The following is a 17,454-nucleotide window of genomic DNA, read 5'->3' as shown; positions in this document are numbered from 1 at the left end:
TGCCAGCCCTGCTAATGCTAGCTTTCTCTGTTTTCAGCTGCTAGAGAAGAAGAATCTAGAAAGTACTGGTCTTCAGAAAAGAGATTTGGGGACCCTAAATATTTTGATTGTTCTTAGGTGAAAAGACATGGATCTCAGATGGCTGAATGCCCTGCTTCTCTAGGGAGCTCTGGGGAAACCACCTGCATTTATTTTGATACAGGTGGGAAATTCCAGAAGTGGCTCACAGGGATCTCCCAAGTACTTCAGCCTGTGGGCATCATTCTGTCCCCCACCAGGACCACCACTGTCTTCGTGTATTTTAGTACCTACATTTCTGCCAGACATTTCTTTGTCTAATGTCATGTGACTGCCAATTTCTCTGACTTCTCCAGTGCCACCAATTCCCTGTGTCCCTTGATCTAGCCCCAAACTGCAAAGAGATTTGTGCTTTGTAGATGTGGGGAATGCAGCCAAATAGCAAATAACTTAAACTCAAGTGGTGACTCTCCATGCCCTTAAAGATCTGTCGGGTGTCCCCACCCCCTAGAGCCACCCAGTGGCCATCCTTCACTGTGGCCATCCTATCATTCACTGTCCTTGCTGCCAAGCCCCGGAGCCTTTCCTTGCCATTTTTTATTTTTGCAAAACCATGTAGCCCCCTTTGTCCCGCTCCTAAGCCCTTCTCAAGGGATTGGGTTTCCACACAAACTGCCCATCTCTGCAAACTAAAAGTGGTGTGACCCTTGAGAATTTACTACCTTTGGGTTTTTCATCTATATAATGGAGATAACAATTATTGCCTCACTTCCTTCTCTGAACTAATGTTGGGGAAAGTTCTTTGTGAAGTGAGTGAAATGTGACTTGCAGAATTGAGGGGTGTTTAGAAATCTCTCTCCTCCAAGTCCTCCCAGTGAAGAGCTCCTGTGTCATCCCTTCCCCAAGACATTAGGAGCTGAGCCTCCTGGGACCTTTGGAGGCTCAGTTTTCTATGACAAGAGGCTACAAAAACAAACAAACAAACAAACAAACAAACAAATAAAACCTGCCTTTCTTTGCAAAGATTAGACTACAGCAGAGGGTTGGCAAACTTCTTCTGTAAATGTTGGGACAGCAGCATTTTAGGCTTTGCTGACCAGATGATCTGTCTTTCAAATACTCATCTCTGCTGTTGAAGCCAGAAAGCAGCCGTAGACAACATGTAAAAAAGGACATGGCTGTGTTCCAATAAAACTTTACTTAAAAAAAAAAAAAAGGCAGTGGGACAGATTTGTCCTGTGGTCTGTAGTTAGTTTGGTAATCCCAGGACTAGAGCAATACACTTTGAGCTTTCTGTTTCATTTGTATCAAATGTTGTCAGGATCCATGAAAATGATATTGTGACCCACTGTTTAGAAAGCATTGCTGTCCAAAAATCAAAGAAGGAATGATAGGAGAAGCATGGTCCATTCTTACAAGGCCTTCCTGGACACAGCAAACATTTCTGAGCAGAGAGCAAGGCTGATGGCCTACTAAGCACTTGTGGTGCCCAGCAAGGTTTCCTGGGTTCGGAAGTGTCATAACTGACCTCCTTCCTGCCTTTAATCCCAGGTTCCTGTTGAGTCATTTCATTGTGTTAAAAATGTCATTTTTGGAGGACTCAAGTGTGAAAATGGAGTCTGAAGACCAGGAAGGAGACGAGCCCCAGTGCTGCTCAGAAGGTAAGATTCTTGCAAAAGCATCCATACTAGGACCAAAACATAACTCCTAAAGCAGGACCTTGTAGGTCTGTGCACAGACTGGTTCCTCCCTGTTGACCTTGCATGGTAAGTGACCTTTGAGAACTTCTCTGGCAAATGCATTAGACCAGAGAAGTCCTTGAAGGGAAAATGAAGCTCTGTCATGGGTGCCTAGGTGCATAAGGTGATAGATAAACAGATCACCTTCACCCGGAGATCTGGGGCTTTGAAGCGAACCAGCTGGATGGTTCTGAATCCTCCCCCAGCCTGCCCAGGCAGAGGAGAAGGCCCTGCAGTAGAAGGAGTTGTCTGGGTCTCGGGTGGGAAAAGTACCCTGGCTCAGGACTTTCGATCATCCCATGGAAGAAGGCACTCTGGTGTTGGTGTTGACTCAAGGCATATGAAAAGAGGAGGCTTTTGGCCCAAATGACTGTCAAGTGCGTGAAGTGTGAAGGGAGGGCACGTAACAGGGGCCTTCAACTCACACGTGGAAATCAGGATTCCCAAACTAAAAGTAAGACATTTGTCTGACAAATATGGATCTGCCCACAGAGAGGTTTGGAAAGCACTGCTCCTGCTCTTGGAACACAGGCCATGTGGTGGCCACCATGCACCTCCTGTCCCTTAGGCAGCAGGAGTGGACACCAGGAAGGTCCAAGCACCAGACACTATAATTATGCAACCTTGGGGAACTCCAAATGGTGATATCGACTCCTAACTCTGCCGTTGTTTGTGGCATGTGTGGAAGCGGTAAAGGCTTCCTCTGACTTCCAACACAATCCTTGAGAGTCTCTGTCTGAACTGAGTCTGGGGCAGCTCCACCTTCCGCCATCTTTCCTCACCAAGGTGCAGTCTTCCTGCTTCTTAGAAGCATCGACTGTCAGAGCTGGAGGGACAGACAAGGAAGGGAAGGCTCAGAGCGGTGAGAGGCAGCCACGTACCCTATAAGGCAAGTCACTACAGCCAAGCAGTGGGCAAGGCCAAGACTGCCTTCATACCAGAACACAGCATTTGGGTTTTCTTCTTCCCTAGGTGCTATGTGCTCTCCATGTGCAAAGGTTGTTTGGGTTGTGACCAGGGATTTCATTCAGGCATTTCTCAAACTTAATGTTTCATCAGCTAGAAGCTTCCAGATTACTCTCAGAGTACTGTGGACAATGTGTCCTATACCCCCTGAATTAATGCAACGCATGTGTTTTTAATAACTAAGGCTTCTACAGATTTCTGCATTCAGAAACTGAGTTCGTTCTATTTCATCTCCATTTCTACCATTTTTGACCAGGAAGGCTATTTTTTGTCATTACTGTCTCTTTGCTTTAGCGTTTCTCAAAACATACAACAATAAGTAAAGCATTAAATGGCCCCTGATGTTCCTGAATCCCTGGAAAATCCCAATTGTCATGTGCTAACCTCACTGTCTCTGATTCCAGACTTGGACAGAAGCCCCCTGGAGCCAGACATGAGCCTCACCTCACAAAGCTCTCCCTATTCAGGTAAGGCCCCTGGGTGAACCAATGAGGGTGGCGACAGATGAGGGTGGGCACGAGGCTGGTGCCACGATGTTCTCGTAGTGGTGTCGGAGGATCAGAGGCTGCGGGTACCTAAGGGTGCTGGGATGAGGCCAAAGGCTTTTCCTCTGTGGAAACGAATGAAAGAAAGATGAGCCCTGGGTGGGCCTCGGGCTTTCCAGAGAGGTGTAGGGAACACATATCGCTGAGTGGCCCAGGAGAAGAAAGGTTTTGAGCCTAGGACTCTTCCATGTCCTTCTTCTGACCTTTGCCATGAGGCTGGCAAGCCGGACCTTCTCAAAGAATTTACGAAAAACAGAAACTTGACCAGCAGAGGGCGCACGCGAAACCCTCACCGCGGGGTGTGCCTTGGCTGCCCTCACAGCTACTTCGTGAACCTCACAATAACCTTAAGAAAATTCAAGGGCAGAAACCAAAGGCGTGAGGGAGGCTGCCTGCCCAGGTGACACAGGAAGTATTGGTGACAGATGCTGGAATTTAAAGGTACTGTGACCGCTGTCTGCCCAAATCAGGTTTAAGACTCTTCGTCACCATCCTCTGCACAGGCAGAGTCGGGAGGCCTCAGCCTGAGTCCCAGGTCTAGTGCGGGTGACCCTCCTCGCTGGTAAACCGGAGGTGAGCGCACACAGGCGCACGGCCAGCCCCCCGCGACTCTGCGAGGGAGGTTGCGTCAGGCACTATTGCCGCTCCCGCTGCTGCTGTTGCTCCCGCTGTTGTTTGAGAACGGACTCCCCAGAGGAGATAATTACTAGCACAGTAAAACACGGACACCTCTGATGTGGCCTTGAGAAGGGAGTCTGAAGAACGCGGGTCAGGCCAGGAATGATGTGCGAGAACACCAGTTAACGAGGAGGATCCGGCACAAGCCTCAGTGTGAGATGATGGGGGGCGCGACCCAGGGTGCGATGGGAGGGAAAGAGAAGTAAAAGAAGGACAGGTTTTGGAAATATTTAAGAGGAAGACAGCCCAAAGCTAGTGCTGGACATGCAACGTACAGAGCATGTGTGGGTGTCTCCCCAGACCAACCGGAATCTCAGGGCAGCGGGGACCAGGCGTCCATGGTCCTAAAATGTCACCCATCAGATGATTTCCTGTGTAGGCTCCTAGGTACTTCCTACCTAGTTTCTCGCCCACCCCACTCCGCTCTTCCCCTGGCCCTCTAAGGATCTGTCCTTAGACAAGGCTTTGCTGACAGCATGATGCCCCCAGTGACAGGCTGCAGGAAAGAGGGTTAAGAAGAATAAAGATCAACATGTTCTGAGTCTTTTATATGGCTCAGATACCTGGCTAAGTGCCACTCGCTTGAATGAGCATTTTAATCTTCCCAATACCCCTTCCAGGGAGGTGCTATTATTACCCCCTTCTCACAGATGAGGAAGTTTAGAGAGATACAGTTACTTTTCCTAGGTCCTAAAGTAGTAAGTGATGGGAATTTGGATTGAACCTATCTGTGAAAATGGATAACCCATGTGTTTACATCGGGTTTTAAACCCATAGTGTTTACATGCTAAATTGCTTATAAGGCAGAAAGACTTGGAGTGGGAGAAATTTTGAGTGGGCTGTGATGTTTGAGGCCACAGGAAGGTAGAGGGCTAGGGCTGAGACCCTTGCATGTGGACTAGAAAGGATTGCCTGTAAAAGGGCAATCTCAGGGAATTTAATCTGTAGCAAGAACAGAAGCACCCTAATCAGAGGTTCCTTTCATAGCTGGTCACTCCTCCTGGCCCCATCCAAGATCCTGGGGTAAGGTGAGGCAGGTGAGGGCAAGAGGAAGGTGTCTTGGGAATAGAAGGAGAAGACCCTTATCCATCCTGTACTCTGCTTGGCAATGAGTTAATTTGCACAGAGATAATAGCCTTAGGAGTGGTGCCCTCCAAGCATTTTGGATCCTAGTGACCCCAATCAATGAAACAAAACTGAGGGCACTCCGTTTTGAAATATGGGCATTAGTCCATTATGAAACTTACACAAAAGTAGAAAGTTCACAAAGACTAAATAAAATAGGAACTGACATTTAGTGGTTTCTTCCCACATTCCAGTGGATTGTCTGGCTCGCCCAACTGCCACGCCCCACCCCCATCCCAGCAGACACACACCTAGCGATGTGCTGGCAAATGTTTGACAACCAGTTCTCTGGGGATGGGTGGGAGTGGGAGGGAGCTCTTCCTTGGAAATCTGGGAAGAGAAACTGCTGTATTCTTTACACAGCCCCAAAGCAGATCCTGGCCCCTGATCTGCTTTCTGGAACTGTAGCCGTAGCCTACATATTACCAAAGACTGCCAAGGAGAGGAAAAGCAAGGCGAATTTCATAATGTTAGTATGTGCTAATTACTTCCTGGCTCAGTCAGCAAAATCCTTTAAGAGAGAGATGGACTTAGACCAGCACTCACCAGATAGCAAACAAGATGGAGGGAAAACACTGCTTTGCTAAGGAAGGGGGCTGGTCTGCCGCCTGCAATCTAAGTTCACTGCAAATCACGCCCCCTCCTTTTTCTCTTTCTTTTTAAAAATTTTATTTATTTATTTATTTATTTATTTATGTATTTATGTATTTATTTATTTATTTATTGGAGCTCCGCAGGGCTGAGAAAGCCAACTGTTAATGCATGGGCCATAGAAGCTACAAAGTGGCTGCTTTCATAGTAGATAAGATGTGGGGTCCCACATCTTTATGAAGCATGGTCCTTCAAGAATAAATATATTAGTATATTTATTCCAGTGTATCAGGCATGGTCCCTTAAGAGTTAGGTCCGGTCCGTCTTCCAGCCAGTATCAGACTAAGGATATTTATGATCTCATCTGAGCCCATTCCGAATTATCTCAAGGCTGCATAATGAAATTGAAGGACCTCTCACAACACACATCGGTGGCTCGATGCCACTGTCAAACAAGAGGTGTCAGTCGCTAGAACTCCCAAAATGAAAATAAACACAAACAAAACACATTAAATATTAGTTCAGTACTTACGCTACCATAGAAAGTGGAGAATTCTTGAAAATATTGTAGCTACAAAGTAATGTTGATTATACATTCTCTTCGGGTTGTAGTCAAAGAAAAAGGCAATTGAATTGTTAAATCTGGCTATTCATCAAGTCACTTTAATTTTTAGATATTAGTCATGTTGTTTTGGACTCTGTATCAGCAGATAAATCAAATGAGTAAGCTAGTTGTGTATCAAGATTTTCAGTTAGAAAGTAATAGCATAGCTCACTGAATTCTAAAGGAAAGGCATAGTGTTTCAGTAACCTGGTGGCTTTGGTCTTAAGATGATACAAACAGGGTTTGCCTTTCTAAAGGATATGAGCGGAGGAGCACCTGGGTGGCTCAGTCGGTTAAGCATCGACTTCGGCTCAGGTCGTGATCTCGTGGTTTATGAGTTCGAGCCCCATGTCTCTGTGCTGATAGCTTGGAGCCTGCTTCAAGTTCTGTGTCTCCTTCTCTCTCTGCCCCTGCTTTGCTCATGCTCTTTCTCTGTCTCTCAAAAATAAATAAATGTTAAAAAAATTTTTTAAATAAAAATTAAAAAAAAAGTATACAAGAGGAAAGATCAACAACAGAACAAAAGGAGGCACCAACCTCCAGACTCCACATTTTCACTAGGTTTTCCCAGTGCAGATCACAATTTTTGAGCAGGTAGGGATCACCCAGACTTTAACCATTAGATCTGTTACATGCAGCCTAGGAAAAAACCAAACCCATATAAGCCTCCAACCTCCCCTGCCCCCAAATTTGTACCTGCCTCCTGAGTTCCTATCCTGATTGCCTGCCTGGCAGCCTAACCCCACTTTAGCATCTGGACTTTGCCTTGCTTTGAACCTAAACCCTGATGAGTCATGAGGGACCTGTGCCTGCCTTCAGGTTTCCCAGAAGCAGCTTCTCCAGGTTCTTTGTTATTGGTTCCTCCCACCTGTTCACACCCACTGCCCCATCCTCCCCCACGGGGGACTCAAAGACAGTACCTTGCCATACCCCTTGGACCCTGGACCCCACTGGACCTCTCTCAATGCACCTGCAGCTGGACCAACTTTCCTAGAATTCATCCAGCATCTACTCGATCACTTATTACAGAGCTTGCATTGTCCAGGCTGGCCTCCTGGAGGAGATAACCAGTAGAGCCTGGCTATATCTCGAAAAACAGAAGCACCTGGGTGAGGTTGGGCATGTTTAGGAAGGCAGCAAACCCACAGGCACTGAGATCATCACTTCCCAGAAATTTATTTCACCTAGAACTTTGTAATTAACCACACTCTACTTTTTATAGCCCAAATGACATACACTTTACAAAAATGCTGATTCAAAGAGTTGTGTGCACCCCAAAATTTATAGCAGCACTATCAACGATAACTAAAGTATGGAAAGAGCCCAAATGCCCATCGACTGATGAATGGATAAAGAAGATATGGTGTATGTATGGTATGGTATGTATAGTATGGTATGGTATATGTATTTTATTATATATATATTATATATAATATATATAATATATATATATAATGGAATATCACTCAATGACCAAAAAGAATGAAATCTTGCCATTGGCAACAATATGTATGGAACTAGAGTGTATTATGCTAAGTGAAATAAGTCAGAGAAAGACAAATACCATGTGCTTTCACTCATCTGTGGAATTTAAGAAACAAAATAGATGAACATAAGGGAAGGAAAGGAAAAAATAAGATAAAAACGGAGAGGGAGGCAAACCACCAGTGACTCTTAAATACAGAGAACAAACTGAGGGTTGCTGGAGGGGCATTGGGTGGGGGGATGGGCATTGAGGAGGGCACTTGTTGGGATGAGCACTGGGTGTCATATGTAAGTGATGAATCACTGGGTTTTATTCCTGAAATCAATGCTACGCTGTATGATAACTCACTTGATTTTAAATAAATACATTAAAAAAAAAAAGGGACAAATGACACTGAAAGCAAAGCCCACATGCTTGCTGGGTGAAGACAGCATGTTATGGGGGGGGGGGGGAAGCTATGTTATTATTTGCTATTGTCTATAGAGATAAATGTTGACACAAAATGAACAAACCTTTTAGAATCTCTAAAGAAAGAGAGTTTTATTTGAGCCTAAGTTAGGAAAGTTGCCTGGGAAACACCCTCTTCGCAGGGAAAAACGTGCTCCGGAGAATGAACCGTTTTTACAGGGCTATATTCTTTTTTACAGCTTGCAAAAGCCCAAAAGATAACACGTTAACATATAGGCAGGAATCACAGGTTTTAATGTCAAGGAATGCAGGGAGATAGAGATCTTAAGGGCAAGGTGGTTTCCCTTAGGCTGTGCATTTACAAGGCAGGTGTACAATGTGTATTTGATGGGCCATAAATCAGGCTTTTGGTTGGAACAAAGTTTATGTACAGTCATGCTGACTTAGAAATCTAAAATGGCTTCCCTTCTATATCAGGACTTTAGAGAAGGTCTCATCATGAAGACTACTCAAAGAACACACAGCAGCTATTTATTCAGAGTTTGCTGTAGCAAAGGAGTCAAGCCTCCATCACTTGCATTTGGCAGTGATTCAAAGCCAGACAGAGGAGTGGGTAAGCTTTATGGTGAAAAACGTGCCTATTGACTGGAGTTGTTGGTCTTGGATGCTGGAGCTGGGGCATCCTAGGTGCTTGGTTTGAAGAGCGTAGTCGGCTTTCTCTGGTTGGTCCTGAGTTGGAAGTGAGGACAAAAATAGAAAAGCTGGCAGCCATTGAACACTTCTGACTCTGGGCCCATTGCTATAGAAGCTGAGGGTTTGAGTTCTGTTGTCTCAGATGTTTGCGTATTCAGTCTCCTCCTGTATTGAGATTCACATCGGTGTTTTCAAATTTGAATTGAGTGTTTTTTTCTTTCCCTAGATCTTTCCTCACTCCCACAGGTTGTCGGTGTGTATGTTGGAAGTATAGACAAAGTATCTGGGATGCACAGCTGACTCCAAAGTGAAACAGGAACCAAACTGTTCCTTAAGGAAGGTGAAGGGATCCTCATTGTTCAGTGAGTTCAGTTCTTTGATGTTCTTTTTCTGAAATACAAAGGAGAATTTATTTGGTAGCCAGGCTACTTTGTGAAGGAAAACAGGAAAGATCAGTCAATCTTTGCTAAAGTTTGGGTTTTCAGCCTTAGCAGTCAGGCTTCCCACCTCTCTGAATTGGGAGGACAGGGGACATTTCTTTCCCACATCTCTTACCTTCCTTTGTAATGAGAGATGCTTTGGCTCTTTGACTCTATCACAGGAAGGACAGGGCTCTCCTTTAGAGACAATGAAAAACAAAGTGATCTTTCTTGGTACGAGCTTTTCTGAGTGTGAAGTTGATATATAAAAGGTCTGTGGAAAAAGTCAGAAAACTGGGTCAGCCATAGTCGTAGAAAAATGATCTTTTTGTTTCTCTTGACATTTCTGGTACAACACCCTCTTTCCTTTAGCACCGTCATCAAATTCTTACACCTGAGTTGACCCAGGAGCCAAGAACATTCCGATTCTTGGAATTTCCTTCTTCCTCTGGCTCCTTCTTCCTTCCAACCCTTCCACGTAAGCTTCTTTTAGATCCAGAACCCCTTTGGGGCCATCCACTGTTGCCCACCACTAGCTGGTCTTCGAGGCTGTTCCCCAGGCGGCAGTCCTTTGCCCACCCCAGAGAAGAGAGTGGCTGAGGGCTGCATGGGGAGAGGGGCTTTATACAGGCCAGGTGGGAAGTGAGAGAGAACAAGAACCATTTCTGCTGAATAAAGCAAGGTGGAGAGTCACCTGGGATTGTGGTGCTTTTGTCTGGAACTGCTTTGAGCACCCTGCCTTCTAGAACCAGAATTTACTGGTTCGGGTCTCGAATAGTATGCATATCTAAGGTTATGGATTTGATTTTTATTCCTGAAAAACAGTACCAGAGATTGTGAGTAGTGAACATACCTCAGTTCACCAGCCTTGAATCCCCACTTTGCCCATTGGGCTCAGGCAATATGTATTTCTCTCATTAGTTTTTCACTCCAACTCATTGACCCATTCGTAAGGGAACATTGATAACTAACCACACCACTCTGGGGTCAGACTCCGTTGGGGCCAAATTTCTGTTCAGTTGTTTGCAATCTGAACAAGTTACTAAACTTCTCCAATTTCATTTTGCCCACCAGTAAAATGGGGATAATAAGAGTTATCTTACATAGGATTGATATGAGGAATAAGAAGGGATTCAATGAAAGTTCATTATTATTATTAGTAGTATTAGTATTGATAACCGTCTCTTCTGCACCCTTTCACTGGTGGGCCCATGACATCAGCAATGCCCAGGTGGCATGGATCTCTGCTGTGTTGGGCACCAGCTGGACCGATGGTGAGGACAGTGAAAGGGTGCTGATGATGGGGTGAGGCAGGAAGCACCCAGGAGCAGCAGCTTTGTGTCAGGAAGGGTATGGAGATGGCAGGAATCTTGAGGAAAATTCAAAGGGGTTGTGCCCACCTCTGTGGAGCCTGTCTGAGTGAGAAGGACGAACTGCAGCAGTGACCAAGGATCTGCCTGACTATAGGGGGTTTAGGGATTCAGTTGGCCAGCCAGCCTATGGGAAATGGGGGTGAGGGACAGTTCTAGACAAGGAACTTGTCCCTGTGCCACCTCTGATAGGGAAGATGACCAGACATCAGTGGTCGAATTCAGGTTTTGCACGGGAGAGGGTATGAGCCCACATATAGGACTGATGATTGAGTCTACTTCGAGCAACACATAGAAAATGTGATTGATGTGGTAGGATTATCTTGTGGATTAGCATTTATACTATATAATTATATATAAACATAAACAAACATAGCCTTGTTTCTGACTCCATAAACATGACACCTTTAGCATGGATCTCTGGTTTGTACACTCTTCGTGTCACCTACTGACTTTAGGTCACCTGAGGAGCTTTAAAATTACAGATCTGGGTCCCATCCCCAGTGACTGCCTCAATTGGTTTGGCGGGTGCCCAGGCATTGGTATTTTTTGAAAGCTCCCAAGTGATTTTAACGTATGGCCAGGACGAAGAGTCATTGTGCTATAGGGTTGGGCTCCTAATTGGAAACAGTTTGCACCATCAGGCAATACAGATTCTGATAGCAGTTAAGCTCCCCTCCTAGATTTTCTGATACAAGATGAGTCATGTTTACAAGTTTGTATCAGCAGAAGAACTACTTTCCTGACCTTGTTTTTTTCTTTGACTATTCTGACTCCAGAGTCCTTTGGAAATCCCACTGGGAGATGATTTAGACCAGGGATGCGTAACTTGTTCTGTAAAAGGCCAGACAGTAAATCTTTCCTGTTTCACAGGCCATATGGCCCCTGTCATGACTACTCGGCTGTGCCTCTGTAGCACAAATGCAGCCATATACAATGTGTAAATGCGTGGGCAGGCCATAGTTTCCCTGATTTAGATGATGAGGTCCTGGACATCAAGCTGATGCCTTAACTGGATGAGACTTTGGGAGCCCTTGGGTGGGTATATGTGTATTTTGCATAAGTGAGGAAGAGAAATAAGGCAGACTATGACAGATTAAAAATAAATGCAAATTCCTTGACATTTCCCTCACTGAAAGATGGCATTTATGTGCACTCTTCTTGAGTCAGTGCAGGTTCTGTGATTGATCAATAGAATATGACAGAAATGAAGGATTGCCAGTTTCTGAGTCCAGGCCTTCAAAGACCAGCAACTTCCACAGTTCTTCCACTCTTCTGGAGGTCAGGATACCTGATCTAGATCTTGGAACCCAGCTGCCATTCTTACTATTGCCTCATCAAGAGCAATAAAGTGGGAGTGGATTGATGTGAAATAATGAAAGTAACAATTAGTCCATAGCTCCTTGGTAGAGCAGATTAAATATATTGCAAATTATTTGACTTTCTTCTCCATGAGAGGGATGGTCAGTGTTTCCTCCCCTTGACTCTGGGTGGGCTCTGTGATTGCTTAACCAATATTTACTAGAATGAAGTAGAATTTTGCCATTCCTGGCCACTCCCAGGTCTTAAGGATGGGCAACTTTTTTTTTTAATTGAGATATAATTGAGATCCATAATACCGTGTAAATGTACAATGTGTTTGATACATTTATATTTTATAGTATAATTACTGCAGTATTTAGCTAACACTCCTTTATCATGTCACATAATCATAATTTCTTTTTTTATATTGGGATCAGTTAGGATCTGGTCTGTTAGCAACTTTCAAGTTTATAATATAGTATTGTTGGGGCGCCTGGGTGGCGCAGTCGGTTAACCGTCCGACTTCAGCCAGGTCACGATCTCGCGGTCCGGGAGTTCGAGCCCCGCGTCGGGCTCTGGGCTGATGGCCCAGAGCCTGGAGCCTGTTTCCGATTCTGTGTCTCCCTCTCTCTCTGCCCCTCCCCCGTTCATGCTCTGTCTCTCTCTGTCCCAAAAATAAATAAACGTTGAAAAAAAAATTTATAATATAGTATTGTTGATTATAATCACTATGTTGTGCATTAGATTTCTAGAACTTGATTATCTATGAGTTACAAATTTGTCCCCTTAAATAACATCTCCCCAGTTTCCCCACTGGTAACCATTCTACTCTTTGTTTTTGCAAGTTCAGGTTTTTGGTTTTTCAGATTCTACATGCAAGAGATATCATATAGTATTTGTTCTGTCTGACTTATTTCACTTAGCATAATGCCCTCAGTGTCCATCCATGTTGTTGCAAATGGCAAGTTTTCCATCTTTCTCATGGTTGAATACTATTCCATTGTGTATGCATACCACATCTTCTTAATTCACTCATCCATTTACAGGCATTCAGGTTACTTCCATATCTTAGCTATTGTGAATAATGCTGCAATGAACATGGGTGTGTCTCTTCAAGATCCTGATTTCAATTCCTTCAGATACATACCCAGGAGTGGGATTTGGTTTTTACTTTTTTTGAGGAACCACCATACTGTTTTCCATAATGGCTGTGCCATTTTACATTCCCAACAATAGTGTAAAAGTGTTCCCTTTTCTCCACATTCACACTAACTTGTTATCTCCTGTCTTTTTGATAAAAGAGGACTGGTAGCCTTTACGTCATGTCTCCTAAAATATGTATTCTTGCACACCAGTGGGAAATTGTAAGACCTCAGAGAGATTTAGGGCGTGCCTGAAAGGTCCTTTAAGAACCAGAAGCCTCACAGGTAACACAAGGTAGAGAAAACTGTCTTGAAAAGAAATGTAGGTGTGTTTTTCCCCTAATGGAATTGATTCTAAATTGAGAATGCAAAACATTTTTAAAAGAATTAAAGTAGATTGGACTGAAAGGGACAGAGAAGTAAAAAATAAAGAGGGGCCTTAACATACAAAATGTTATATAAATGTTATATCTATATACCTATATACTAAATACATAATATAATATATAAATATAATAAATAATATATAAATTATATATAATATAATAATATATATAAATACAATAAAAATAATGGCCCCAAAGATTACATCCTAATCCCAGGATTTGTGAATATGTTACCTTTGTGGCAAAAAGGGTCTGCAGGTGTGATTAGGTTAAGGGTGGCTCAGTGGGTTAAACGTCTGACTCTTGGCTCAGGTCATGATCTTACAGTTTGTGAGTTCAAGCCCTGTGTCGGGCTCTGCACTGACAGTGCGGAGCCTGTTTGGGATTCTGTCTCTCCCTCTCTCTGCCCTTCGCTAACTTGCTTTCTCTCTCAAAATAAATACACTTAAAAAAATAAAAAGACTCAACTAGCCATTGCTGTCTTTGAAGGTGGAAGGGAGACATGGAACACAGGTGACTCCTAGAAGCTGGAAAAGGCAAGGCAACGATTCTCCCCTAGAGCCTCCAGAGAGAGCATGCCAACATCTTGATTTTGGCCCAGTGGGACCTGTTTTCCACCTCTGACCTCCAGAACTGTAAGATCATGTTTGAGTTGTTTAAGTTATGAAGTTTGTGGTGCTTCTTTTACAGCAGTGATAAGAAACTAACACAGACCTCCAGCTGTCAATGGGCAGGAAGGAAGCAGGCTGAGAAAACTGCTCTGCTGCAAACATGGGCTGTTCCATATGGAAAAGGAAAGATGACTCAGAGGGTAGAACTGATAGTCTAGGGCTAGAACCTGCTCCTGGGGCACAGGGCGGGTCCCTAGTCAAGGAATCGGTGATATGTTCCCAGCTGGACTTCCGAACTGCTATGAACCAGGGAATGCTATGTATGTCTAGACGGTCTCCTTTTAACAGGAAGATCTCATGTGGCCACTCTATGCCTAGTCACCATTGCATGTTGGGTCAGTGTGGACAGATAACTTGTCTCTTTAGTTCACAGGTCTTCAGATTGGGAGAAACCTCCCAGTAAGTCATGTCTGCACCTGGACCTGTTTTTGAACGACGGAGAGAGACAGAGTGTGAGTGGGGGAGGGGCAGAGAGAGAGGGAGACACAGAATCCGAAGCAGGCTCCAGGCTCTGGAGCTGTCAGCACAGAGCCCGACTTGGGGCTCGAACTCCCGAACCACGAGGTCATGACCTGAGCTGAAGTCGGATGCTTAACCGACTGAGCTACCTAGGCACCCAGTCTGAAATGATAAATTGAAGTTAATATTCTATTGGTAGTTATCATTTGAGAATGGAAGCTTTTCATTTTGCTCCATTGGTCTCAAACAGTAACAGTTTTCACACAGGCTGTGTGAGGGATTTGCCTTTAACTGTTAACTGCATCATTTTGTGACTAGCTCCAGTTGTAGCCAAGCTCACAAAATCATTGTTTCTTATTTTGCATTTGTAGACACTTTGGGACTCTCCATTCACTTGCAAGGCGTCCCCATAGTTTGTTTCCTGCTCTTGGTGGTATCTCTTTCATGCAAACTAAGGAAGATAATTATTTGGAGCATGAATCCAAATATGAGATCATTGTTATTGTGTCTCCTATAAAACAAGGTACCGGGCCCAAACCAGAGTTGTTCATTCTAAGCCCCAGGTCACCAAACTGAGGCTCAATTACAGTCTCAACTCTCTCTGAAATGGAATCTGAAACCAGGGGTGAAAAAAACCCAGTCAAGTCGGGAGTCACCTGATCAGCAGTGGCTAGCTAATCCGCCTGAGACCCCCACGGTCCCCTCTGGGAAAGTAACCTTGCAGCAATCAATAACCAACCTGATTTTCTGCCAACTTTGATTTCCCTGTTTCCACTCCCTTCTGCCTATGAAAGTCTTTCATTTTGCACAGCTCCTCAGAGCTCCTCTCTATCTGCGGGATTGGATGCTGTTTGATTCGAAGTAATTTCTGCTCAAATAAATTCTCAGTTTATCTTTTAACATGTTGTAGATTTGATGGCAGTTTTATCCCTACAAATCCCTACAGTCATTTTTATCTGAATGACTTGTGAATCAGATACCTTTCTAGTTTTCATTAAAATTTCACACACCCTTTTCCTGAGAAAATAAGTAACTCATGAAAATCAGGTGTTTCATTTTAAGGAGGCTGTAGGCCTTTATGACCTTACACAGTCAAATTGTCATAATATTTTGTTACCCTACATCTTAAAAAAGTGTATTTATTGATTTGGCGGGGGCGGGGGGAGAGGGAGAGAGAGAGAGAGAGAGAGAGAGAGAACACAAGCAGGGGAGGGGCAGAGAGAGAGAATCCCAAGCAGGCTCCACACTGTCAGTGCAGAGCCCAGTGCAGGGCTTGAACCCATGAACTGTGAGATCATTACCTGAGCCGAAATCACGAGTCGTAAGCTTGACCAACTGAGCCACCCAGGTGCCTCTGTTACCTACATTTTAAAGAGTGTCATGTATTCGGTAACTAAAAATCTGAATATTTTGCCAAAAAAGGCTTCAGTTATATAAAAGCAAATTATTTAAAACACTAATTTGCTGGAAGGTATAAACAACAAAGGTCCACTTTGGTTAACTAAATTTAATGTTGTTAAATTATTTTTTATTTTTTGAAAATTCATTTCATTATGAAATTCCATCAGTCAGAATTTGGTAAATTAGCAATGCAAGTGGACAATAAATTTACATGTATGTATGAACTGGGTTGCAAGGTAAAATGGATTTCCAAACGGCCTGCAGTAAAAAAGAAGTTTGAAAGCAGGATTCTAAGCTTTCTGCAAAGTTCTTGCCTTCAGGCGCCACACTGAATTCAGAGCTCCAGCAGCCCCCCTCCCGGGATGTGGTCTCCAGAGTCTTGGCCATTCGATGGCATTCAATGTCAGGGTGCCCTCTGCTGGTCCCAGGAGGCACAGCTGACCACTCAACCAGAGCCTAGCTCCAAGTCTTTGAAAGCTGAAAACGGTGGATTCCTTGGCAGCCAGGCCCTCTCTGTGGCAGCATCCAGGGACAGAGGATGTCACTTGAAGGGGTTTGTGATGAACCAAACACTTGCATTCATAAAGTTATGGTGAGCGAGGTGGTGAACTGAGTCAGCTCATAACAGGTCGTAGGGTCTCACTACGGAGCTTGGACTTGCTGGGTGGATAGTGAAGAAGGTTTTCCTAGGGGGAGCTGTGTGATCGGGTCTGAGTTTTAGAGAGATTTCTTTTTTTTTTTTTTTTTAACATTTTATTTATTTATTTTTTAATGTTTATTTATTTTTGAGAGAGAGAGAGAGAGAGAGGGAGACAGAGATTCCAAAGAAGGCTCCATGCTGACACCAGAGAGCCCCATGTGGGGCTTGAACCCAGGAACCATGAGATAGATCATGACCTGAGTCGAAGTCAGACGCTTAACCAACTGAGCCCCCCAGACCCCCCAGAGAGATTTCTTGACCAAAGTGAGGTGGACAGCCTGGAGTGGGAGTGCCTGCAGGTAGGTGGGCAGTTATGGGCTGAGCCAGGAACCCAGGGGGGTGTGTCCTGTGTCTTCACAGGAGACTGTTCTGTCTGTGAGACTGATCTCGTGGGCTGCTTCAGTGGTCTCTTGTCCTCTGTCTCCTGCTTAGGCTGAGGCGATGGGAAATCAGACGGAGGAGGAGAGTTTAGTTAGAGTACACCCCTCCCTGACATTTGCTTTCCCTTCTGCTTTCCCTCCCTGCTTTCCATTCTGATAGAGAAGCCACAGCTTCAGCTCTAGGTATACCAGTCACTGGCAGGTCCCCCTGCCCCTTCTCCTCCTGGGGGCATGGGGATAGGGGATTCCAGCTGTTGGCAGCTCCCCCCTCCTGTGATTCACCATCTCCTGTTGCTTTCTCTAAACCTGCCTGCACTTTTGTAAATACTCCCTTGCTTATGTTCTCCCCAGTGTACAACTTCTGAGTGTAC

General features: G+C 44.5%; 1 protein-coding gene across 7 annotated transcripts in view; it reads left to right on the top strand.

Moving 5' to 3' along the window:
• Nucleotides 1–17,454, top strand: part of IL36G (interleukin 36 gamma) — a 66,220-nt gene that overhangs the window by 24,889 nt on the left and 23,877 nt on the right. For 2 of the 7 annotated variants that reach the window (XM_047853169.1, XM_047853166.1), the window contains exons 3-4: nucleotides 1,570–1,679; nucleotides 3,128–3,190. In XM_047853169.1, the coding sequence (XP_047709125.1) occupies nucleotides 1,601–1,679; nucleotides 3,128–3,190 (142 nt within the window). In that variant the 5' untranslated portion in view covers nucleotides 1,570–1,600. Of the gene's footprint in view, nucleotides 1–1,569; nucleotides 1,680–3,127; nucleotides 3,191–3,621; nucleotides 3,710–3,821; nucleotides 3,842–9,174; nucleotides 9,216–13,961; nucleotides 14,108–17,454 lie in introns of those variants that run through there. The other 5 variants (XM_047853170.1, XM_047853171.1, XM_047853167.1 and 2 more) reach the window with 5 other exon arrangements.

The sequence above is a fragment of the Prionailurus viverrinus genome, chromosome A3, assembly GCF_022837055.1.
Source record: "Prionailurus viverrinus isolate Anna chromosome A3, UM_Priviv_1.0, whole genome shotgun sequence".
NCBI classification, from domain to species: domain Eukaryota; kingdom Metazoa; phylum Chordata; class Mammalia; order Carnivora; family Felidae; genus Prionailurus; species Prionailurus viverrinus.
The sequence above is the reverse complement of the archived record's forward strand: the minus strand, read 5'-3'. Positions and strand labels throughout refer to the sequence as shown.